Consider the following 26,496-nt stretch of genomic DNA (forward strand, 5'->3'; position numbering starts at 1 on the left):
TTTGCCAATTTTTTCTTAAGTAAGTTAATAACGTGCATTTATTTTTTCTATTTATAAATAAATAAATTGATTGATTGTTGAATAGGCATCCCAGAGAGAAAGTGGTAGAACGTAAAAATGGATGGGCTGTCATTTACTTTTCAAACAGCGGCGGCGATAGTGAGCAATGGCTGTTTTAAAACATGCCTAAAACCCACGAAGAAGAGCGTCAGCCGGAAACATGGCGGAAACAGAGCAGCAATCAGGTAAAGCACAGCTCAATGCTTCTGCTCAGCTCTAGCAAGTTCTGTATCACTTTTGCTCTCTTTTATTAAGCTGTAGTAACGTTAGTGCCACACTGTCATATGGGAAGTCAAACTAATGAACTTCATTTGTTAGATAAGACCAGAATGCTTAATATCGCTGTCCACAGGCAAAGCTAACCATTCACATTTTGAATAACTTCAGTTGCCTTTTAGCTTGTTATTACTTTTATACAAACTTGAACTCGTACTCTATTGTTGTGTAACGTTAAACAGTTGTTGTTACTATCTAAGAAAATCTTAGTTGTTTGTCTAACTGTAAAGAAGATGCTAGCTAGCACGTAGAGTATTTTTGCAGGAGAGAGTTTGCAGTGTTGTATCAACGGCTTTTAATTATTTTAGGTACACCATCAGCACAAACTCGTATTTAGAGGCATAATATTTAATTATTCCAGCTTTACTCTTTGTAAACCAACCATGCATATCGTCTTTAAATTAAGTCTGTGATGCACACAGACTGTTGTCACTTAGCCAAGTACTCACCAACACTGATTAAAGGGCAGCTCCAGCAAGTTAGTATTTCACTTTTAAAGAGGTGGTGGAGTCACAAGGACGGATTTCAACATTAATTATCAAAATTGGAAACACAGAGACAAAGAGATCCTGAATTTGATCCCCTATTTTGGACTCAAGCACCCTCATATCACATAATGAAACTAGAGGCATCTTTTCAATAGACTTTCCCTCCTTGGTTAATATGCACAACGTTTACATAATTTGTAATACAGATAATTTGCAATTGGACAGTAGAAATTGAGCGAATACAGATGTCAAGTATTTCAAACTTCTTTTCTTTTTATTGAATTTATTTAATTAGGATAGTACACATTAATCAACCTATCAGCAATACACTTAAAAGTAAATATGCCGGAATTAGCACAATAGTTCCATCTGTAGTCTTGAGGCAGGTACTTACAGAACATAAAACACATTTTATAATTACAGGACAGTCCACAAGACAGCAAACATAAATGCTCCCAAACTTAAAGTTATAGCTGACAATAACAGTAGATATCTGGTCTATGTTTAAAATGAAATAATGTGTGAATTGTTTGTTAACTGATTGGGATTGATAAGAAGACTCTATTGAACTTATTTAGGATCCACTCCTGAGGATGAAGCAGCTGACGCCACAGTCGGCGACATCTTCATGGTGCCCAAGAAAGAAATCAGCATGGTGCCTGACATGGGCAAGTGGAAGCGATCTCAAGTAAGCAGCTGCATGTGGCTGTATGAACATGTTTACTGATCTGTGTACAAAACACAACAACGATAACAAAAGTACCAAACCACACTAAAGACTGGGTTAGAAATATCATGCAGGCCTCATCTCTTGTGGTCCTGCCTGTAATACCTTCTGCTTTCTTAGAGATACAAATTTAATTTGGCATCGCATTGATATCTTAGGAACAAAAACAGTTATCATATGTGGTCGTAGGCTTTTTTCAGATCTGTACTTTGGCTCCTGTGGTTGTAAGGATGTGTTCTTATGATTCATGGTGTGCAGAATTCAGTAGTTCGGACTGATAGCGACCAAATTATACACGTAGGCCTTGGGAATATTGTGATCAGTGTAGATATATATTCGTCTTAATAACATTGTATTGATTCTAGTTTTGGTAGCACTTTGCCTGACTGCACTTGAACACACCTCTCCTTCTTACAGGCGTATGCCGACTACATGGGCTTCATTCTGACTCTGAACGAAGGCGTGAAGGGGAAGAAGCTCACATGTGAATATAAAGTGTCAGAGGTATGTCGTCCTACATGTCAGTGGCTTTCTCAGGATCATTATTTTGTGGATTTAAATAAAGAAATAATAACTCACATGTGGATACTTAATTTAAAGTCCCTACAGACGATGGTGGCATGTATTGAACAGGTAGATTCTGAGCAGTAGTGGAGTTTCATGTGATCATTTTTATGAGGGTGTGTGACCATGATTTTAACAGTTTTTTTCCTATTTGTTTGCTGTGTTTCCTGCAGCTCACAGAATGATTCACAATTGAGACATACACATCAAAATGACCAAGAGCAAGAATAAAGGCCAAGGCCACTTTTTCTGTGGTGGTAGTGTTTCTAATTTCGGCAATATTTATGTAGAAAAATAGCACAGAGGACGTCTAACCCCTGATGAGTCTTCTTGATAAAGAACAGGCTAATTTGAAGGACATGTAGAAGTAGGGCAGCAGGAACAGGAGCACGAGCTAGCAGTGCTTTCACACTCTCAAAACATTAATGAAATTCCTTCATAAACTCGTACAATAACCCACTTAACCAAGAAGTGTTTTAGCTCACGGTATCCTGTAACTTTGGGACTGCTAAGACAGATTTTTCCACCTGTAAATGCCTTTGTAACGTAGCATACTTTGGTCTGTAAATGTAAAAAAACGTAAATTGAGGGTTCATGGATTAATCCGTCAATCAGTGTGTCACTTTGGTACCGACTCTTTTAATGTTTATATGGACATGTGAGTGTTTTATGATTGAATCTGTTAATCTTACGAAGCCCAGACAGAGCAGTATTATGATCCTGTGATCTGTTTAAGGGCAATAAACTTAAGTTATACAATTAAAGAACATAAAGAGGAGCGTTTTTTATGATGTCATCTTTCAGAGTCGTCTCAGGTCAGAGTGTAACAATAAAAGGTTACCTTCCTGCATGACCAATTTACTAAGTTATTATTCACACTGAAGAAGTCAAAGATGTTACAATATGATGATAAATCTCTCTGACTGTTGTGTCGTTGTTTGACAGACGGTGGAGAAGTTACTCGATCTTTTGGAGACTCTGGACCGATGGATAAACGAGACGCCTCCTGTCGACCAACCATCACGCTTTGGTAATAAGGCCTACAGAACCTGGTACACCAAGCTAGACCAGGTTAGTACAAGCACACACACTCTAACGCATCCAAGAGCTCAGACAGTGGAACATTTACCTGACTGTCCCATGTCTGATACAAAGTATGGCTCAGATGCCTCCTGAACAGGGAGAGAGAAGGGGGTAAAGATTGGAAAATTTCCCTTTAAGTAAATGTAACATCAGTTGCTTTTCTCTGAAGTATTCCCTTTAATTGTGTCGTGATCTGACGCATGTATTTTCTCCATGCAGTGCTTTTAAAACTACCACTACAAGTCTGTGTGTTTATGTGTGTGTGTAGGAAGCAGAGGCCTTGGTGTCAGCGGTGCTCCCTGCAGACAAATGTGCAGCAGCTCCAGAGATCGCCGTCTATCTGAAAGAGTCTGTGGGGAACTCCACCAGGATAGACTACGGGACAGGTAACAGGGCAGCTGGAGTTTTTACTTCAGTGCAAAATGTTCATTTGTATTCAAAGCACTCAGTAAAATCAGCAGTTCAGCAGGCGTTATGGGACAGCATGGACATATTTATATTTACCTGCAAGTCCTGAGATAGTCTGGAGGTAAGTTAATGTTTGTTATCAGGATTGCCCAAAACTTTAAACATGCATTAAATGATCTTCATGCGATTGAACAGCATCCTGTTCATTACCTGGTGTGATCTGTTATGTCATATTGAGAGATGGTGTTTTTTTGTTATATATCAGATCAGTTCTGCAAATTGTGATCAATCACATCTGACTTTAGATACTTAACCATCAGGAGGTGCAATGATGCAGGTGCAAGGTTATCTTGATTCAGAGCTTTACAAAGGCAGCAGGAATTTTAGCCCTAAAAGGGGGAAGCCATAAAAAACAAGACTAAACAAGGAAGCTTAAAAAACTAAATGCAGGTAAAAAAAAAAATATATATCTCTTTTTAAAAATACGTGCAAGCCAAATGTTCTGTAGAAAAAATGTATTGCAATCATTGCAAATAGTTGAGGAGGCAAAAAAGGATTCCCTGGAGCTTTAGCACAGAAGACTTGTCGTGTACTGTTTCCCTGGTCTCTGCTGAATTGGGACTATTCTGTTAATTTGGTTAAACATGCAAAGAAAAGATTGATGACTGTGGACGAGGAAACTTTGACAAATGTAAAGAAACAAACTTGGATGTTCAGAGATCAAACAGAGATTTTTAGCCTTTAATGAATGACAGAGATCTTTGAGAAGGTTGATGCATCAATTGAAGGAAATTACAGGATTTAATTTCATTGTGATGTTAGCTTAAATAAACTAATCTATTGTGTTTTTACCTTCTCAGGTCATGAAGCTGCGTTTGCTGCGTTCCTCTGCTGCCTCTGTAAAGTGGGAGCTCTCAGGGTGGACGACCAGCTGGCCATCGTTTTTAAAGTTTTTAACAGGTGAGCTCTTTATGCTGTTCTGTGCAACATGTTACATGTAGACGTTTTATTTTGTCTGTCTGATGGGGTCCACCCTTTATCTCCCTATTCACTATAAAGATCACCTTACTTACCCCCACCATGTGTCTGAATTCAACTAGAATTATTTTTTTATTAGATTTGTATTTAGGAAAGCACGCATTATAACATTCATCATTTCACTGTTCAGTATCAGAATCACAAATACTTAATTTATCGCAGAGGAAATTCAGGCATTGCATTTGCTTTTATTCAGACTAGAGGCATCAAGAAATATAGGAAAGAGAAATAAGAAATGTGTAAAATACAGAAATTATATGTATAATACAATAAAAGTCAAAAACTCAATATATAGAGAAATAGGAATAAAATAAAATATAAGCAATATAACTGCAATTTTATTTAAACAACCCCAAAAAAAACATGAAAGTTGCAGTTTTTCCTGATGCTGTCGTTAAAAGCAGTAGCTTGAATAATTTACAAATAACAATGTTTACTTCAGGGAGTTTTCCTACGTGGGAATTCTGACCAATCAGAGAGCAGTGTCCTCGCGCAGCAACACTGTTGGTCCGCTGGTAAAAGCTGCCGTGTGAACACAAACCAACTCGATTCGTAACAACTTGTTCTTTGATTCGGATCAAACAAACAAACTTTAGGTGTGAAAGCAGCCTGAGACGAACATCTAACAATCCCACAGTGCCATGTGTTGCCTTCTGCTGAAATGCAGTTGTATGACTCTGCATCCATCAGCGATGATGCCAAATGAAAGTGTCTGAAATCTGGTTTCACTGCTCACTATGGATGAAACTGAAGAGAGTAGTGATTGAATAATAAAGTCCTGCATTTATTAACCTGTGTCTATGGTGATGTCCTGTAACAGTCAGTATGTATCGTAAGTGTTCTCTTGATGGACAAACATTTCCCACTGCTTTCTTCTGAGTTCATCTAAAAGAAATTAGCTTTTGTTGCAAACTATTGATATTGATGTTATTGGTTGTTTTAGGCCTCTGTTGTCAGTGTTATCAGGGACTTTAAGCAGTGACAGCTGAGGGACGGCTACAGCGCCCGTGAACCATTCATGGTAGAAGTCTAATGTCACTAAGCTACGATTGGTTCCTGACTGCTGATGGCAACAGATGACATGTCTATAACAAACAGGACAAACGGTCAAATTAGCAGGTATCTTTAACAAATACACTAATAATCCATACGACTACTAAATGTCAAATCGAATATAAACAAAATGACGGCGACCTGCTGACACCCTGACACCCTGACACCCTGACACCCTGACACCCTGACACCCTGACGTTGTACTGACTACGGCAAACAGCCTTTCTCCCGTAGTAAACAGGACAACAACAGGAAGTGGAACTTGGCCGTAGCCGCCCCTTTAACTGTCGCTGCTTAATGTCCCTATTAATCAGTGAACGAGACTGCTTCATGTGGAAATAATGTGCATTAATGACAGCTAGAACTCGATACGTGAGGCGTTTAAGTATCTGTCTGTTTGCGCAGGTATCTCTCTGTGATGCGGAAGCTGCAGAGGACCTACAGAATGGAACCGGCTGGAAGTCAAGGTGTGTGGGGACTGGATGACTTCCAGTTCCTGCCCTTCATCTGGGGGAGCTCCCAGTTTGTAGGTGAGACTCTGACTTCGGTCAAAGCTACAGAAAAAAGCATCTCTCCATCTTCTACCCGACCTGTACACTATGTTTATATGTTATTTTATTACAGGTGAGGCTACTTTCTTGATGCACATATTTCTCTCCTTTAGTGTTGGGGAATATTTACTGTGTATTTATTGTGCATTTATTATGGTTAACCTGCTGCTGTAACACTATAGTTACTATAGTCAATAAAGTACATTTATCTATCTGTATATCCATCTTTACGGTTTGTATCCACATGGTGAAATGCACTTAATGTAAATCAGTTTGGATACAGGCATCAGGTAAATAAAATAAGTCATAAAATATAGATTTCTGATAAATAATCGGGTATATACAGTGAGAAAGCTCATCCAGTCTTTTTCTGGTAAAAACGTATCCTGTTTAAATTTGATGTAGACATGAAAGACAGGCCTATTGTCAGGAAATAATCACCATTTATATCACAATAACGCTATTGATCAGAAAAATACACCTTTGCCTCGAATCGTTCGGCCCTGAAAAGGACCTGACGGTTAATAAAGACAGGCTGATTTTCCAGATCAGAGGCAGATCGGCGCTCGCTCCGATGAGCAACAATCTCTCTGTGTGAACTCTTTAAGACAGCCCTCGTGGTGACGCACACGTGTTGTCATGGCTGCCAACGATCTGCATAAATATAAAGTATTCATTACTCACAGATCAGAGGATCACCTCCTCAGCAGTAACGATCTGCAGATGGTTTAAGAGAAGTGTATAAAGCTTTTTGAATGTATGCTACAATCAAGTATATGACACATCTTTGATTTCACAAAGTTCAGTTGATGATACGTTTATTTGAACGTGGATGTTTCTGCAGTAAAGGTGGATACAGCTGCACAAAGCTGGGAGTTGAGGTTGTTCTCATTAGATGTGAAGGTAAATGGTGCCACCTGGTGGTGAACGTGTGCACTTACAGCTCCTTTCTCCTCTCAGATCACCCGACACTGGAGCCTCGACACTTCATAGACGAGAGGGTGGTGAACGAGCATCACCAGGACTACATGTTTCTGGACTGCATCAAGTTTATTAATGAGGTGGGGAAACACTCACACTTTAATAACAAACACATTTTGTTGTCCCCTCAAATGTTTCACTTGTATTCCTCTTTAGTTTATGGACAATATTTTATTTTATTGATATTAAATCAAATGTGTAAAAGGTGTTGGTTGTAGTGACAAGCTAACAGAGTAATGTCACTCAACTTTGCAGTCATCCTCAGCTCTATGAAGCGCTGTGTCTCATTTCGGTTCATTATTTTGGTTAGGCAGACGGTAACTTTACCTTTTTGTTTATTCTTTCTGGTCTTACAACATTGTTGTTACAACATTTACTGGGAATCTGTTTTTAAGTTGAAGGAAAATGACACAAAACAGAATTCTTCTTCTCGTTTTTATTGGAGACCAGCTTCGAGGTGGGTGACTGCCACCAGTTTGACTGCAGCAGAACAAAGGGAGTGGGTATGGGCAGGCAGTGACATTTGGGTGTAACTTACTGTTGTTCTGCTGCAGGCCGAAGCTGTAGCTAGCTTCGAGGCTATCTCCCGTCACTTTAGTACGCCAGCAGCAGCATACCATAACTGTACATTAGTTCTGTTGTTCTGTTGTTTATAAGCTGTTGTTTAGCTGTTATAGCTACCAATCAGTCTTGTCTCTGCTCTTCCGCTGCTCCGGTCCCTTCACACTTCACTCGTACCACTACGTACCCAACTCTCCCTCGTTATATCGAACAAATTCAAATTTGAGTTTTGGGAAGCGCCAGCACTAATATGCATTCTTATGAGGATCCTAGTCTGGTAGATGTGTACATGCAGAATGTTTGCTAACAAGTGAAGTGTGGAAAATATGTTTTTTAATTGGCTGAAGCAAACCCTTTAAACCTGCCAGGTCTTAACATTTTATTTATTTATTTATTTAACTTCTGAAATGGGATACAGGTCAGTGTGGTAGCAGCTTGTCGATCACAGGTAGCCCTGCCCTAAACCCTCCCCTGCTTTCTGGTCTGTGTGACTCTCAATGGGAGCATCAGAGACTAAATGAACATCATGCTGTGTTGAAGAAGACTTGAAACTAGAGACTGAGACATAAACTCGTTAGGAACATGTTTACTGAGGGAATAAATCAAGAGGATGGAAGGAGGACCATGTTCTCATATCATCAGACTTCTTTTGTAACCACGTGAAGTCGCCCCCTGCTGGACATTACAAAGATAGCTTCGGCATTGGCGTCAGCTTTAAAACTTAGGTCCACTTCTTACAAACAGTCTATGATCCAAAACAATGGTACCAACCCCGAGTGGACATTACCCTCACTGTGTTGTTGATTTCTGCCAAATTCAACGACACAAATGACATTTCTTTACTTGTTGACTTTTTAGACACGTACCCAGAGGGTGTGTTTGATAATTACATATTGTAATATTGCAGTACTTAGTGCTCTAATGTAGACGTTGTGCAGATTTAGTCCAGATTTAGCTGTTGGATTAAATCGGACCACAGCTGAATGAGGTTTGGTCCAGGAAAAGGAAGACGGGGAAGGCAGATGGATTCTGTTGGTGCAGCGCCAGAGCAGGAACCGTCCGCTTTGTTTTTTGGTTTGGAGGAAAAGGAGGGGAGGGAAGTAGAGGAGGGCGTTGGTGGAGCAGCAACATCCTTTTCCTCCTTCCCACTCAGAGGCACCACCTCCTTCCCTCCTTCTCCTCCACCTCCTCCTCCCTCTGTTTGACCTCTTCCTCCTCCTCACGGTCATGAAAGGATGCTGCTGTTGTGTCAAGAAGGGAAGAAGGGCCTCCAGGGTCCTCCTCATCAGTGAGGCCAGAGTTTTACAGCTGAAACAAATTGTGTCGATTGAAAGAAAATTAGAGAACAACTGTTAATGAATGTTTTCCAATTAGATCACGGCCAACCCCGACCCCCCCTATCTGTTTGGCTACATTTTAGTGCCAAACAGGCACTTTATTTTGAAATAAAGGTGTGATCAGACCAAAGGTGAAGCAGATATTTCATGTGACACGATTACATACAAAGTCAATACAAAGAAGCAAACAGAGAGAATGTTTAAACTGAAGTTAAGCCTGTGAGCGTTGAGATTCTCCTGATGTCTTCATGTTGCATCAGAAATGGTCAAACAGAACTCCATTCAAAAAAACAATCATTTTCAGGTTCAAAGCTCGTCTCGTCGTGTAGACAAATGAGACAAATGATGACTTCAGACTTTACAAATCTGCGCTGTGATGTAGATGTTTCAGTAGTTACAGCAAAATCTGTTTATTTTAGGCTCATATCATGAAAGTAAACCAGACATCCACGAAGCTTGAAACGATTTGTGAGCAATGACAGTAGCTGTGTCTCATCCTTCGAAGGACGCGTCACTCGTAGCCTGTGTAGACGCTGAGGCCAGACTGAAATGAGACGGCCTGGTACGGAGGATTTCCTGTTTGCGTCACCAGCTGTTCCCGCCCTCACCCTTGAGTAACAAAGCACCACTCCTGTCTCCTAGCAACAGGTAGCTAGCTGGCTAACCCGCTAACATAACCCCTTTCGTTTTTTAGCATTTGTATCGCAGCTGTTCGGTTGAGCTGAAACCAAAAACTTTTACATTTAAAGTGTATTCCTTGGGCGTTTAAGAGTCCTCCACCTTGTTTGAATTGGCGTGCGATGAATCTCTGGATACGTTTGGCCACGAAGGATCCACCGGATGGATCCTTCATGGCCTGGGAAAAGGAGGACGCATCTGAAGGAGCCTTTGAAATGAGACAGCCTTTGACGCGCCGCTGTGACGCAATCAGCCTTCAAATATGTGTTTGTTTTGGGACACAGCTAATATTGACTTCTTTTGTCATTTTCAGCTGTCTGTCAGGTTACAAGATAAACCTTTAAACACAGTTTTCCTCCATCTACTATCAGACTACCTGAAGCATCACCAACATCAGCTAAACTAACTGACCTGCTGAAATACTCTTACACCACACACACTGATTATAAAATCATACTTTCTCTGTTAGCTAATGCTAACGTTAATTTAATGTTTGTCATATTTCCAGTACAAACTTTGACTTGGTACAAACTTTAAGCTTTTAAAGGCAAGCGTCAACATGATTAAATAAAATAGGTTAGATAAAAGTAGGCAAAAGAAAAGAGAAGACGCTACAAGTTCAATCTTCTGTTAATTTGAGTTTTAAAAAATCATTTTGTCCATTGATTTCACTAATGTGAACACTGAAAGGGCTCCTTGTAAAATACATAGACATTTGGTCGTGTTTGTTGAATCTTTTCTTGTGCAAAGAACATTTTTAAAGCATGAAAATAACTTTGTTTGCTAAGTTGTGTTTTCCATCCTTCAAAAACAAAATGTTCTTTTCAGCTAATTCAGAGAAACTGGTAAATTTAGACGAACAGCAGCAGGGCAAATCTTCCTAAAAGGCAGCAGTAAATATGCAGTAATCAAATAAATGTTCTTTTGTTTCAATATGAACAGCTGTTTGAATTTAGGCCAAAGGGATGTTTTAGAATTTCCCTCGAAGGATTTTTTGCAGGGAAATTTTGTTCTTTGTTTTCAGAGAAAAAACATCCGAGCAGTGAGTTTCTGTCGGATGAAAATGAAGATATTTTCCTTTTTACATCATCGCAGCATTTGGCGCTCTCCGCTTAGTGACACCATTTCTGTTGACCAGAAGTTTAGGAAGATGCTGAGTGAATTTATTATATTACAAGCTAAATAAGTCTGAAAGTCCCACTGTATAAAAAGATGGACGACATGAGAGCTGCCAAACCCTCTCTATCGCCCCCTGCTGACTGGCTGCAGTATAGCTCATAAAGCCCGCCTCCTCCATGTTAACAGATGGGACATGAGTCAAACTATAAAATCAAAATACACGTCAAATACATTTTTCTCAAACATGGTTTCTGTCATTATAGTTAGTTCTTATCATGCTGATTTATGTCCAAGTGTTCATTTTTCTGACAAGTTTACTTTTAATTAGTTATTTAATGCTATAAAAAGGGGGCGTGGCCTCAAGATTAACAGCTCTGTTGACAGTTAAATACGCTGATGTGGGATCGAGGTGAAATGAAAAATGTCCTTTTAATCCTTTTAGATCACATCCCCGGTAATATTGTGCATCTATTTGACAATTTAGGCCAAAAAAAATATAGAAAATCCGTTTCTACGTATTCTTATATCAAACTCCGATCATTTTTTCTTCCAGTAAAACTAAATTTCACGCGTGCTTACGTAAGTTAGCACCAAACAATTTCAACCAATCAACCTGCAACATTTAGCCGCAGAGCACCAAGAACGCTCGGTCAGTTAGCTTGCGCGTGTCTACGCCCACTTCTCAGCGATCAAATCAAATCCCTCTAATGATATGTCCCGCCTGCACGTCCTGTTTCACTCCGAAATACGTCACCAAACGGAAGCTAGATACTCTCGAAATGCCGTTTCAGCTCGACTTTAAAGGTGAGTTTTGGTTAGCGGAGGTGGCTACGGCGGCGGATCTTGGCTGTGCAGTCTCTGTCTGCAAAAAACTCCACCAGTGCAAGATGGTAGCACCCGCTCTGGGGGTGTTTTGGCTTCAGTTTTATACAATGAGAGTAGATGGAGACGCGTCGTCCATCTTTATATATAGTCATTGGTCTCACCCAGCTGCACTTTTCGTTCCCTAGCAACCCCAGACACAACAAGCAAACATTGTGACTCCTCTCACTGGTTGTCTCGTAGGACAATACTGAGGCGTTATAGTTTAACCAGGTAACCCTCACAGGTGAAATCAGCCTTAATGTGGGTTAAACTGATTATAAAACATGTTGTTGTCTTTGGTGGATGATACAGAATAAACATGACAACACTGTGTGAGGCGTGTTTTCCTCCGTCAGATCTTTCACTCCCTTTAATTCATTGTTGCCTTCAGGCTTGTTTTCCTTCTTTTGTTTACTGTTAGCATGCGACGCTCCATATGCACACCAGAGTGTTTCCCTCCGTTTCACACACATGTGGATACTTTAAGTTCTGTTTTTTAATCCACACACAAAGCTCCAGTGTGCGTGTCTGTGTGTGTGTACATGTGTGTGTGCTCTCGGTCCTAAACATGAGTCACTTCCTTCCCCACATGCTGCTGTGAATCACTCCTTCCTCCAGGGAATACGGGCTGTCTCCTCCCCCCTTTCCTCCCTCTTCCACGCCCTTCCCCCATGTGTTCTCATGCGAGGCCCTGGAAAGTGTCTCGAGCAGCGTGTTAGGAGGGGGGATGGAAAAAGGAGGGGGTTGTTAGATTGATGCCCCGGGGTCTGGGTTTTGGTTCGTCGGCCTCTTGGGATGAAATGGTGGGAAAACAGTCTTAAATTCATTCATACATTTATGAATTCATACGTTTGTTTTTGTCTCTTAGTTCACTGACTCTCTGTCTATTGTTCTTCTCACTTTCTGTTGTCTCTCTGTAAGCGAACACACTCGCTGTTGATTTCAGAATTTATTATTGCTGAAAAACAATCACGCTTTTGTTCTGCTTGTTTTTGCTACATTGATTATTTAGCTGAAAGCAAAGTAATCAGAGTCATAAGACGAGTGTAAGAGACACAAACAAGGCCAGCCGGTTGTTTTTTATACTGATTTCAGTCACACTTGTTCTTCTTGTTCTGTGTTTTGATTTATTTTTCTAATAAGGCTTTGAAGAGATGCACAATATAACCCACAGGTCGTCAGTCTCTGCCCTAAATTATCGTTATTTTTTATGACAGGCAAGATGACGTTTCAGTAACAAAGTTTAGAAGTAGAGGAAAGAGGGATCAATATCTTTATTGCGTCCAATTTGATCGTGAATCTGTCATTTTGGACCATTGACTGTATATAAAGGTAGACAGCGCATCTCCTCCTCTCGTTGTACAAAAGTGAAGCTAATTCCCCCCGGAGCGGGCGCTGCCATCTTGCTCATCTGTATCCAGAGTGTGTGCAGCAGAGAACGGCTGGTGGAGCCGCAGTAACGATGTCCCACCCCTTCCTCTACCCAAAACACACCTTTACCTTGTGTCCTTGGCGTGTTGGAGCCCTCAGGTGGGTCTCCTCTCGCCGTTCCTCCTCTACTCTGCTGCTCGGGAACAGAACGCTGCAGGAGCCCCATTTTTCCACAGAGCTGTCAATCATGAAGCCACGCCCCCTTTTTATAGCATCAAATAACTAATTAAAAGTAAACTTGTCAGAAAAATGAACACTTGGACATAAATCAGCATGATAAGAACTAACTATAATGACAGAAACCATGTTTGAGAAAAATGTATTTGACGTGTATTTTGAGTTTATAGTTTGACTCATGTCCCATCTGTTAACATGGAGGAGGCGGGCTTTATGAGCTATACCGCAGCCAGTCAGCAGGGGGCGATAGAGAGGGTGGTGTCCATCTTTTTCTACAGTCTTTGTTTTGGACACAGAAGACCTTTGATGTAGGGAGTTTAGTGTCTTTGTTGGTTTTGATTTTAAGATCGATGTCATGTTTACGTCTTTTTGTGCTGCTCCAACGTTTGGGGCAATCCTCTGTTTGTCACTGTTCAAGAGAGTGCTTTAGAGGGTTTTAGAGATCATCAAGTCAAAAAATAAATCTTGACTTATTAAGACAAAATTTTAAATAAAGTCCTGCTCTGGACTTTGGGATTAATCAAACAGCAGCATTATCTTTGGATTCCTCTCTGCTATGAGCTAAACATCCTCCTTCATACGCAGAACGATCTGTTCCTGTACACGACGCACTAACTGTACTCTTCCTTCATTATCACTTCTGCAGCATTTCCCACTCGCTCCCTTTCTGAACATTACAGTATTTTTATGTCATTTGCTATTTTAATTAAGAGAAGCAGCTCCAGTCAGCTTTAATCAGGGACTCTCCTGGTGACCCATTTCCAAAGTGCAAACCCCCCCTGTTTGTGAATGAGCTCACTATTTTCCAAAAACTCATGGATTTGCAAAAAAAATGTCTTCTCTGCCATGAATATGGGTCATCGTTGGATTCCTTTCTTAGTGACTCAACTCAGGCCGACCAAAACTTCATCACCAAAGAAACTCGAAACATTTGGAAACCACTTTTCCAGACTGCAGCGGGACTGATTGATGCTTGGACACATCACAACTTTCCTGTTAAATCCTGGATACCTTGTGTTAGAAAATAGAGTAAAGGGTTGAGTTAGATGGTGATTTTTTCTCCATGTTTTGGGGTCTAAATGACTTAAAGGTGCTAAAGTTTTGGAATTGCTCCAGTAGATGTCTTCAGCCGGCAGCAGTGAAACAGGCTATGATGGCTGCAATGTAATCCTTTGGGGCAACTGCAGCCGATCAAAGGTCGTCCACTAAAAGTTCTTGTTGTTTCCACTGACAGGCTCAGATTGTTCTTCTAAGTGTGTGACAACATGACAGAAAGGATCCCTACAGAGATAGACCTTTTTGTTACAGAGGAAGATGATTGTTTTAAAACCAGAAACGGACGCTCTCTTCAAAGACACCAGACTCCATTGACAGAAACAGTAATTCTACATTGCAGAGAACAGGACTTTCTAGTACAACTTCCCTGATTATTATTGTTATTTTGTGTTTTTTAAACAAATGTTGTGTTAGGTCCTAGCTAACCAACACTAAAGTCACCCAACAGTACAAACACATAGAGGCAGCAGTAGAACAGGAACTTTCGTTTTCTGCAAGGTAAAATGACTGTTTTTGTTAATAGTTTGGTAGCTGAGCAATTCCAAATCTTTTTATAGTTATTTGGACCCAAGAATATAAAAAGTAAGTCCCAGGTTTAATTACTTATTCTCTTTTTCATGTTAAAAAATGACAACTGATTTAACCTCGTGAATTAAGTTACAATTTCCACTGTAGTTTACAATCTCGCCACATGATGAGGGTGAGCTAGCACCCTTGTTCTTGTATTTTTCCACTGACAGGCTCAGATTGTTAATCTAAGTGTCTGACAAGTGATAGACCTTTTTGTTACAGAGGAAGATGATTTTTCCTGACCAGAAACACTGTCACGACTATGTCTTTAATGCTACCAGACTCCATTGACAAAAACGGTAACTTGACCTTGCAGAACCCAAGAGTGGCTGGTCTACCACTGCTTTGATAAGTTAGTTTGTTCGTGTTGTTGTGTGACTTTTGGTGCTTTAAATTGTTTGTTTGGATAAAGACAATATGTTTACACACAAACAAACCAACAGATTGGGCCAGAAGTAGGCAAGCAATTACTGAATTCTAAGCGATAAAATCACTGTTTTTGTCAATGGAGTCTGGTGGCTTTGGAGAGAGCCATGAAACGTCATCTTCCTCTGTAACAAAAAGGTCTATCTCTGTAGGGATCCTTTCTGTAATGACGTCACACACTTAGAATAACGATGAGCCTGTCAGTGGAAACAACAAGAACTTTTAGTGGACGACCTTTGATCCATTGAGGATTATGTTGCAGCGTTCCTTTAAGACATTTAGACACCAAAGTATGTAACAAATACTACCAATGAATTAAAAAAAATACACACAATCTTTGACACTGAGTGCTTTTATGTAATGATGACCTGCCATCCTCTGACATAATCAACTAAATCCAGATCCTGTTCCAAATTTCAGTTTTTCTGGTTGGAATTTTGTTATTAAGCTTTTTCTGTGTCAAAGAGTTACACAACACCTCTCACTTGTTCCACTTTAACCTCGTCTCTCTCTCTCTCTTCCTCTGTTCTGTAGATGAAGACGGGTCCGTTTGCCGAACACTCCAACCAGCTGTGGAACATCAGCGCCGTTCCTTCCTGGTCCAAAGTCAACCAGGGTCTGATCAGAATGTACAAGGCTGAGGTACGCCTGCTTTAGTCCTTCCTCGCTGTCACTGATCCGTCCAAGTCTTCAGTCATTTATCAGTCTGGTAGAAAGTTTGTTGGAGAAGATGTTAATGTAGGTTTTAAGGCATCAGTTTAGTATGAGTGCATGGTCCTGGTACCTGTCTTTACTGACTATCTCTCTGGGGTATCAGATCATGCTAAAGCAGAGTAGGGTTGTAAAAATGGATGGTTTGACACACATATATTTATCCAGTTCTCCTGGTTTCCTCAAAGGGAGGGTTTGCAGTTGTTAAATAGTGCAAATTTTCATGCAAAAGTTCACCAAAATTTTAAAAAGAAATCAGTGGTTGAATTTTCAGCTGCCCAAACACATCTGCTGATCATGACAAGTCTGTTAAATAAACTGAGTTCAGTGTAAATAAAACACTTAAAGAAAAGCTAGTCAGACTAAGTCTGTATGAAAAGATTCCTCCTTTCACAACAAGGTTAGCCATGTCAGGCTGCAGTTAGCCATTCTTTCTTTAAGCTACAAGCCAATTTCAGCATCCTAACATGTTAACAGTGACAAAGCTAACATCGATGTTCAGAAGATATGTAAAGTTTACCATGTTCTCCTGCTTGGACATTTACAGGCTGGCTTCAAAAACAAAGTGAAGCTGGAAGTAATGTCGTTAGTTTTGCAGGTGTTTGGTCATAAAATGCTTAAAGTGACGACAAATAGACAAAAGTCGCTAAATTTCATTAAATGTCTGTTCATAATGTCTTATTCAAGCCACTTAAGTGTCATGGCTCTGATCATTCAGTCTGATATATCTCAGTAATCCAGCCCTGTGATTGACAAGCGACCTGTCCAGGTGTAACCCCGCCTCTCCCCTATGACTGCTGGGATAGGCTCCAGCCCACCGTTGATGCCTTGTCATTATCTCTCACACCATCAGAGGGTCAAAGGTTTGAAGTACAAAAAACTTGCATAACAAGTAACTTCCCATCAGGCTCGGCTGTACTCTCATGCTTATTAGCAAATGTTTGCATTTACTGTTTTAGCATGCTAATACACTAAATGACTATGACAACCACGGTAAACAGCACATCTGCTACGCATCAACATGTTAGCTGTATCACTGTGAGCATGTTTGCATGCTGATGTCAGCATTTGGCTCCAAACACTCCTGTAAAGAAGAGGAGCAGCAGCCCACCAGCACAGAGCTGCTGATGAAACCTGGTTTATGCTTCTGTGTTAAACCTAGAACACAGTGAGCGTTTATACCTGTGTGATGGTGTGTCTGCTACGCCCTGCAATTACACCTCCGAAACACTAGTGGGCGCTGGGGTTTCTGAGCCACTGTGGTTAAGTGTCCTCCTTTTTTCCTTTGATTTCCTGAAGCTGAGCTCATCAAGTTGAAGAAATGTTAAACAAGTATTATTGGTTTTTTTACTAAAGTTACTGCAACACATTAAACAGAAACTGGCATCACCTTCCTAGTTTTATCTTTATGTAGAAGCTAACACACTGTAGCAGCTAGCTACAAACTAGCATCAAGCTAGCACTGAAACTGCCAGTGCCCCTTGTAGTTTAAGTGTGATGAACTAAACCAAGCAGACCAATCACAGATGCTGTCTTTAATGCCCCGGCCTGTAGTTTCCATCATATATGTGTTATGTTGTGGATGAAGAATAAAGTCTGATTTTCTTTTCATACCTGTTCTGCATATACAGAATCATAAATCAGACTTCATGCTACATCCACAGTATTTGTTCTTTTTGATTTTCCCAGTCACTGTATTGGTCCGAATATAAGACTATAAGAAGAAGAATGTAAGATGCGTAAATCTAAAAAACTGGGGTCGTCTTATATTTCGGGTCTAGATCTTTTAAAGGCCGACACACGTTCACAACAGGAGACGCAGCACTTATCTGTAAAGCGAGACCTTACTGAGGCCAGCCTGTCCCTCACAGCTACAGAGCCAGGGGGATGAAAGATGGAGAGACACGGTGATCCTCCGGAAGTTATGTCAATGTAATCGTTGTCATAGTGTATCGTCTGAAGATGGCGAGCAGAAAAAGACCAGGGGCCGCCATAGCGATGCGTAGCCCTGCGGCTAACCACGGAGCTCCATGCCCCTTCCTCCCCTTGCACCCTGGCTCCTGGGAGTCCCCCAGGACCGGTCCTGCCTTCCCCTGCCTGAAGAAATGCTGCAACGGGCCGCTGTACCGCCACGTCATAAAAATGCTAACAGTCCAGAGCTGTCGTCCAGCTCTGGTAACGGGCTAATTTGGTCTTCAAAGAGTCTTATTCGAAAGAAACAGTCTTGAAAATGGGGGTCGTCTTATAATCAGGGTCGTCTTATATTCGGACCGATAGCGTTATCAAAATCTCTTTAATGAAGACTTCTGAAAAAGCTGCTGACCTTGTTTTGGATGAAACTCCTGGATTGCGTGGTGTTCAGGGGTCAAAACGGGACTCTGGGAAATTTTGACGTGGACACCGACATTTACTTCTGACTGTGTCCAATCGGTCACAAGGTGTTTGACTTGTGTGTTGCTTGAAGCTACAGTTCCCCCTCATCGTCGGCCTGAACAAAGAAGTCTCTGGTCGTCTCAGCGATGCTGCTTTGTTCACAGTATTTTCAAAGTAGACAATCTGTTTCCTGTTACCTCCTGCACTCAATGCCCAGTGTACTTTAATAGTTATTTTAAATGCATTTTCAGCTGTAGAAAATGTAGAATAGAAACTGTTATACGGTTATTCATCACTTGGTATCTAAGGAACTAGAAACCCAAACTGTAGCTGTGTAAACTGGATTTGAACCTGAATTTTACGGAACCTGTTTTTGTGTTTGCATGATGTTTAAGAAATCAGTTTGGCGCTGAAACCCGACTGTGACCGGGTTCCTTTAGAGCGGCTGACTGTAGAGGAGAGAGGCAGGAAAGGGTTAAGAGAGGATCGGAGAGAATGGAATTGTGTGTGTGTGTTTGGTTTGGTGTGTGTGTGTGTGTGTGTGGGCGGTTGGGGGTGGGGTTAGGGGGGATGTCTAAGCCCGTTCTCCCCGCCTGCATGCCCACATCCTGTGTTTTCCAGAGCAGCCTGTGAGTCTTCCCAAAGAGCTGAGGGGCCAAGCTGTCTGCCTCCCCCTCCTCCCTCCTCCTCCCCCTCCTCTGCCGTTCCCTTCATTAAATTCTCCCCTCCCTCTGTCCCGACCTTCCTCCGAGCCTGGAGCAACCATCAGCAGACTTGCATTCCTCTCTCCCTTTTCCTGGCCCCACACAGGGTTTCGGGCAGAGAGTTGAACGAGACGGAGAAACAGCAGAATCCTCCATTTTTGTCCGACTGCGAGAGGCGAATCTGAGGCCTTGAAACCTGTTTGAAAATAGTATTTAAAGTGACACATGCTCAAGGAAACAGTGGTAGAAACAAGGGTAGGAACAATGGCGTGTTTGCTTAAAAGGACAGAATTACACTGCTCTTCTTGTCCGTACACGAAGCTCCCGACTTAAAATCCCTCACTGTGCTTTTGGATGTTTTAGCCTGTTTGATTTAACACACGTTTCTTTGTTTTATTCTTCAGGAGGCTGTTAGGTTCAGGTCCTTTCAGTGCACTGTAAAACATCAACTTGTGCAGACTTGAAACTACCTTCAGATGGATAATTCATGTCTGCTAGCTGGGAGTCTCAACAAGTAGATTCACAAACTGCAGGGAAATAAATTAAATCCAGACTCTCTGAAAGGAACAAAACGCGTTTTAAAACACTTAGAAGATGCTTTTATTCTGTATTTCTCTTTCTTAAATCTCGTGAAAAAATAACCAAAAAAATGTGTGAAAACGTCTCTCAGTGCTTTCTGCCTGTGGCCCTCAGCTCCAATCAATTGGTTCCTACCATTGACCGTATATAAGAATTGGATGTAGCTTACATGGCATCAATCATTACTTTTAGGACCACTGTTGTGAAGCCTCAATTGAGTTCATTCAGCCTGAAGCAAACATACTTGTACAGAGGGTGCAGCTGTGAGTGAAGTAATCAGTGCTAGCTTTGTTAGCAAGGTGCACATGATAGCTGTAGCTCTTTTCACACTGCCAGTTGAAGGCGGGATTATTACGCCTGTTACGTTCTGTCTTCAATGTTGGATGCACAGAGGCTGAATGGTGGGGCGAAGTCGTTCCGCCTCATCAGAGGGAGTAACAGAGGCGAAGCGGCGTCTGTGTAAACAGCGGAGCCTGCAGGGCGGAACAGTGTGTGTGTGTGTGTGTGTGTAGCAGGCGCTGTGTGTTTACACCTCGCGCACAGTTTGCTTCTGCAACGCCGGTGTTGCTTGGTCGAATGTAAAATGGCAAAGGCTGCATGACAGCGGAGCTTCGTTACGGCGCTGAGGCCGAACCGTAGTGTAAAAAGTGCTGGTATCTCAATGCAGGGGCTGCATCCTTGAAGGACGCGGTCTACGGAGGACGCGTCACTCGTAGCCTGTGTGGACGCTAAGGCTGAACTGAAATGAGACGGTCTGGTCTACAGAGGATTTCCTGTTTGCGTCACCAGCTGTTCCCGCCCTTTCCCTTGGGTCACCAAAAACCGCTCCTGTCACCAAGCAACAGGCAGCTAGTGGGCTAACTAGCTAACATAACTGGAGTCATTGAATGTAACCTATTATTTAGATAAGATCATTTAAAGTTTCAAGGCCCGCTTTTTTAACATTTGTATCTCTAGCTATTCACTTGAGTTGAAACCAAACACTTTTACATTTGAAGTGTTTCCTCGGCCGTTTAAGAGTCCGCTATCTTGTTTCAATTGCCGTGCAATGAATCTTGGAATATGCTGGGCCACGAAGGATGCACCCAATGGATCCTTTGTGGCCCGGGTAAAGGAGGACGCATCTGAAGGAGCCTTCAAAATGAGACAGCCTTCGACACACTGCTCTGATGCAATCAGCCTTCAAATGCGTCCTTCGAAGGATGCAGCCCCTGAATTGGGACACAACAAACTGTGACATGAATTTGGATGCTACCTCACAACAAAGTAGATTTAAATGAAATGTATTTACTGAAAACATGAAAAGTCTGCCCTAACTCCGACCCTCTTTCTGGTCTGTGTGACTCTCAATGGGAGCATCAGTGACTAAATGAACATCATGCTGTGTTGAAGAAGACTTGAAACTAGAGACTGAGACTCATTAGGAACATGTTTACTGAGGGAATAAATGAGGAGAGGAGGAGGAGCATATTCTCATTGACTTCTTTTTGCCACCAGAGGAGTCGCCCCCTGCTGGTTATTTTAAAGAATGCATTAGCTTCACTTCTCAGACTGGGATGCTACATCCAGTTTTTGCACACAGCTCGTGGTTCCTACTGCAGAAATAAACCTCTAAAGGTTTAGGAAAGTTTAACGCTGTGGAAAACTTCCAGGAGTGTGGAAAGTTTGATTTGTCGATAACGAGAACTGAAATGTCTAAAAGTCACAGGACGGATGAACCGCAGAGTGACGTCCTTTAAAAGTTTAGTCGAGATTTAATCGATCGATGACCCTTTGATGATTTTACACATTCTCATTGATTAGATATCTGCAGCCTGTGTTTCCAGCCCCGTTCTGCTCAGATGATCATGACTGATAGTGTCACTGCTGCGCAGACTGACTGAGCACAGAGTTCAATTTCCCCAGAGCAGACTCCCAACCCCCACCGCAGACACCCACAAACCCCCCCCATCCACCAACCCACCCTGCTCCCTGCTCCCCGCTCCCTGCTCCCCGAAAACTGGGTCCATGTCTGAACGCACAAAGAGCCTCCTCCTCTGGGCTGATCCACAGACGTGTTAAAAGAAGAGAAGAGTTAACGACAACGCTTAAAGTCAAGTTAACTTTCAGAGTTTGGGGGACAAAGATTTGTTCCAACGACGCCATCAGCAGGTCAGATCTGACGATGAACTCTGTTACCTACAAAACCCTCCGTTAACTCTTTGCATCAAATAAACCGAGCAGAAATACTGCTATAAAAACTTTCTTTCACCATCTTTGGGGTCTTAATTTGAAGCTGCACTGGGAGCATATGATAATGAAAGGTCAGTTTAACATGGCTAACAAATGCTGGAACTGGAATTAAACAGTGATGCAGCTTATTTGTGCATTTAAATTTTCAGAATAAGAGCGCAAACAGATGTCATATCTAAAGCTTTGGGGAAGGTACAACTAGAATAGGGCTGAACCAAACCTGTATAGCCCCTTTCACATGCATTTCACCCCGACTGTACGCAGACTTTTTCCTGCAGCCTCCTGGTAAAATGTCTGCAAGAAGTCGGGGTGAGCCGACGTATGAACGCAGCAGGTAACAGTCAGGAACATTGAGCTCCTGGGCGGGGTGATGACGTTCATATCATGTGACCCGTGTGAAAGCAGAAGAGCGACACATAACGGTGATTAAAAACATCCGAGGGTGAAGAAGAAGGATCGTTTACAAGACGACAGCAGAGATGTCTGCAGACTGGAGAGATGAGGAGAGTCAGGAGCCTCAGGCTGTGAGGGCTGAGTTGCAGGGAGCGCAGAGTGCTTTTTACATCACGTCCTGCGTCATGAAACCCTCCGCCCAACAGGGAACATCACCCGCTGTGAGGGACGTGTGCTAAAGGGTAACGCTGGAAAATTTCCAGGTGCAGACTGTCTTGTAATTTCCTGGAAATTGTCAGGAGAAATTGTTCACCTCGCATCCATGGCTTCTACGTTTATCATTTGACCTGATATTCAGTGTTTTTGTCGGCTCAATAACCAAACGAGGAGACCTCTGTGGATGAGTCCGCTTCAGGTAAAAACATGAACAATGAGGGAGATAAGACTTGCTATGCTGCTGCTCCTGTGTCTATCATGTAGCTAAAACAAAGGTGTAGACATACGACTGACATAATGGACGTCTACGCCGGGACTTTTCAACTGAACTTCACTTTTTCTTCCACTCTTATCACAAAATCAACCTCAGCATTTTAAAGAGAACTTTCTCTTGCATCTTTGGAGCCTTCATAGTTTTGTAGAGTGACAGCTTACACTTTCCTCGGAAGCCCTCTGGAAGTGAAGGAGGTGTCAGGTGCCATTAGAGCATCCTTTTTTAAGCATACTGAGGCCTTACATGCCTTTTGTTTACCTTCTCGCTTTAACCTCTTTTCCTCAGCTCAGTAAAGTGTTCCCTCTGTTTTTTTCCTCCTATTTCCAGTGTTTGGAGAAGTTCCCTGTGATCCAGCACTTCAAGTTCGGTAGCCTGCTCTCCATCCAGCCAACGAAGCCTTGATGATGACACCTCGCACACGATGGAAAGACCAAAATCCTGACCAGAACCAACAGTTTTCCCTTCCTCCGACATCCTCCGACATCCTCTCCTGCTAATCCAACAGTAGCAGAAATCAACCACACGTAGTTTGACGCACGCACTCCCACATGTTGCACGCATGTGGTCATGAAAGCTTGTAGGACATCCATAACTTTAATGCAGAGCATGATGTGGATGAACTTTGGAGCATCTTTATATTTTTGTCATTTTATTTATGAAATATTCAGAGTTTGAGTCGGGCTCCTTTCTGAGGGACGGAGGGGTTAGAGGTGTGATCATTGATGCTTGAATTTACCTCAAAGTTTGGATCCTGAAAAGCTGAGTGAGCTGAAACGAGACCGTGTGAGTTCTTTAAAAACTTCTGCCATAGCTTCTTCTTCAGTTTGAGCTACTTTCTTGGTTTTGCTTTTAAGGCCAAGTGTTTAGTTTTGTTAAAGTACCAGTATTCTTATTCTCCTTACATACAAACCAATGAGCCACTGTAGTCATTTGCAAAGAAGCACTTGAGTTAAAGGCTTTTTTTTTTTTTTGACATATTTCGCTCACAGGGAAAAGCAAAAGTCTGGATCATTAAAGCTCATTTAGAATAAACGTACTGACTTAATTTGACCATATTTCCGTGACAGAACAGTAAAGGTGAGACTGTTTGCATGAAATCTCTCTTATTAGTTGAACTCCCTTCAGACTCAGTCACTGAGAATAGGTAAACATGAACTGATGAACGAACCCGTGTTTTGCAGCTTTTCCCTCTAAATTCTCCACCCAGATGAAATACTGTCGTTTTTTTACTCCAGTTTTAAACACAAACTCTGCACCTGTTTCAATTGGCATGTTTAAAAATCTCGGCATGATGTTTTTTTATTTAAAGAAAAGATATTTTTGTGTTGTTATGTTGACCTGTCAAATCCTGATTTAATAAACTTCTCCCTTTTCACATGTTTGATCTCTTGACCCTCATTCTCACTTTCTGTGACAGACTTATGTACAGTTTGAAGATTCCCCACGTTAGGGCCTGTGTCCACTAACAGAGTTTTTTGTGCTGGCAGCGGTCACGACTTCAAATTGAGAGCACTTCTCACTGCCGCCTAATGTTGATGGCTACGAAAGTTGTATCGCAGTACTTCTTCCCTTGGTAGCGACTGTTTTAAATCGCTCAGTGCGCTTAATATTTGCTTTTATTCAAGGAAATTTCACAAAGAAGGAATCGTGTCCTGGCAACTGGAAAATGTACCGTTGAAAATACGAGTAAGGGTGCATGAGATAAATGTCTGACCACAAGGATTAGTTTCTCCTCCGCCATTGTTATTGACAAAGTTTAAATTGGAAGTCCCGCCCCTTCTTCATTTTGATTGGTCAGTGAGGGAGAAGTGACATTGACAAGCATGGCATTTTCCTAAAGTTGAACTATTTTCAACTGAGAGCAAAAAACTGCAGACGCTGAGGGTGTTTTTGCACTTGGGACGCTGAGCGCTGAAAACTTCATTGATTTTGTGCAGCAAAGAGGCGCTGCCACCACAAAAACGCTGTCAGTGGACACAGGCCCTTAGTGTCCCAGTGGTAATGTAGAGAGCAAGACAAGCTTGTCACCTATTTTAAAGGTACTAAAACAACACTTTTAGTATCTGTTTTAAGTACCCGGTTTATTCTAGGGTTGTGTTAGGGTATCCTTTAGCTTCTTTTCCAGAGAAACATTTTACGTTGATGGATGGATGGATGGATGGATGGATGGATGGATGCATACAGAATACATACATGTGACATAATATTTCACAACACAGAAGACAGTATTCACGGCCCTTTAACGCACGTGTGATCTGGGATTTAACTCTAGTTCATTTCAGGATTGACTGGTGAACAAAAGAGTGCTTCAGTGTGACCTTATTAAGTATTTATAAGAGTATTTTTTATCTAAAATGTTCCATTGCCTGAATTCTTTAGGAGCTAAATAGTAAATAATCTGCCATGACGATAATATGATGAACATAATATTAATTTCCATTAACTGTGTCTGCATGATATTTATCAGATTTAATCTCTCCATCCTCGAGAGGATGATGATTCCAGTTTGACGCTGTGAACTGTTAAACTCATCCTGCCACATCAGAACTGTCTAAGTAAGTCAAGTCTCTTTGCACGAGGCCTTTTGGAAGACTTTCCCTCGCCGGTGACCCAGAGATGAACCCGGCAGTGAGGTAGATGGATTCTGAGTAGAGGGGAGAAAGTGTTGAATATTGTATGAGTGAGGATACTGTATCTACTCATCCATGTTAAGAAGGACCTTTTTTTTATTAAAGCGTGGTTACCAGGATTAGGGAAACTCTGATTCTTGTCAAATTTACAATTCAAAGTCAACATGCAACAGTTTTTTTAAAAAACGGACTGACTGAGGTGGAATTCCCCTCACATACAGGAAGCTGGAGAGCCGAGAGCGCTGCAGTAAAGCAGAGCAGACCGGAGGGGACTGAGGGACTTGTTGTACGCCCGGCCCGTCCTTCAGAGGAGTGAGGTCTCCCCCGATGAATCAGCTTCGAATCATGAGTTCCTGCTCCCTGACTCATAGAAAGAAAGCACTGATGTGGTCAGACGCTCCTCTTCAGATCATAAAGTCTGACCCTTATCAAGTCGTGTTTCCAGCTCTTTGTGTTTAGTCAGAGCTAAATAAATCTGGTCCACTGAGAGGCAGGTATAAACTCCGCTGTTTGTCCCATTCAGCAGCCTGAACATGGTGCTCAGATCCACATCACAGTTTCTTACAAGCATAATTGTGAAGCTGCCAACGAATAATACACTGTGAATTTAGCCTTTGCTGCTGGCTTACAATTTAATGCAAGTGTTGATGGAGAACTCAAAAGCTCCTTTGAAACAGCTAGCAGACAAGCTAGCTATTTGAGCCCCAAAATGTGTTTCCTTTAAAACCAGAGAGCTAGAGAAGGTACATATTTGAAAACCCTCTAGCCTCCAGACAACAGCAACCATTAGCATTTAACCACTTCCTAGCTAAAATTAACTTAGGACAATAGGCCCCTCCCATTGAATCGTAAATGATCAGACGGTAATGCTAGCATACAGTCACTTCTTAGCTAACAATACCTTTAGCCAGGAAAATACGGCTTACCGATTATGTC

General features: G+C 41.7%; 1 protein-coding gene across 1 annotated transcript; it reads left to right on the forward strand.

Annotated features, from left to right (window-relative positions):
- The first annotated feature begins 205 nt into the window (after positions 1 to 205).
- ptpa (protein phosphatase 2 phosphatase activator) lies at positions 206 to 24,307 on the forward strand. Its single transcript, XM_069677218.1, has 10 exons — positions 206 to 245; positions 1,403 to 1,512; positions 1,969 to 2,055; positions 3,061 to 3,186; positions 3,467 to 3,584; positions 4,467 to 4,566; positions 6,103 to 6,227; positions 7,209 to 7,309; positions 15,983 to 16,090; positions 23,258 to 24,307. Exons 1-10 carry the CDS (start codon positions 221 to 223, stop codon positions 23,330 to 23,332), a joined length of 975 nt encoding a protein of 324 aa, XP_069533319.1. The 5' UTR covers positions 206 to 220; the 3' UTR covers positions 23,333 to 24,307.
- The last annotated feature ends 2,189 nt before the right edge of the window (positions 24,308 to 26,496 follow it).

This window comes from Semicossyphus pulcher, unplaced genomic scaffold, assembly GCF_022749685.1.
Source record: "Semicossyphus pulcher isolate SPU_LCO1_2020_fin unplaced genomic scaffold, fSemPul1.0.p SCAF_28, whole genome shotgun sequence".
In the NCBI taxonomy this organism is placed as follows: domain Eukaryota; kingdom Metazoa; phylum Chordata; class Actinopteri; order Labriformes; family Labridae; genus Semicossyphus; species Semicossyphus pulcher.

What these genes read in the sequence shown, in the direction of transcription:
- ptpa (XM_069677218.1), top strand. Translation starts at nt 221, where the DNA reads ATGGCGGAAACAGAGCAGCAATCAG. An exon ending in GGAAACAGAGCAGCAATCAG is followed by an intron (nt 246 to 1,402) that starts GTAAAGCACAGC and finishes GAACTTATTTAG; the next exon opens with GATCCACTCCTGAGGATGAA. An exon ending in GCAAGTGGAAGCGATCTCAA is followed by an intron (nt 1,513 to 1,968) that starts GTAAGCAGCTGC and finishes TCCTTCTTACAG; the next exon opens with GCGTATGCCGACTACATGGG.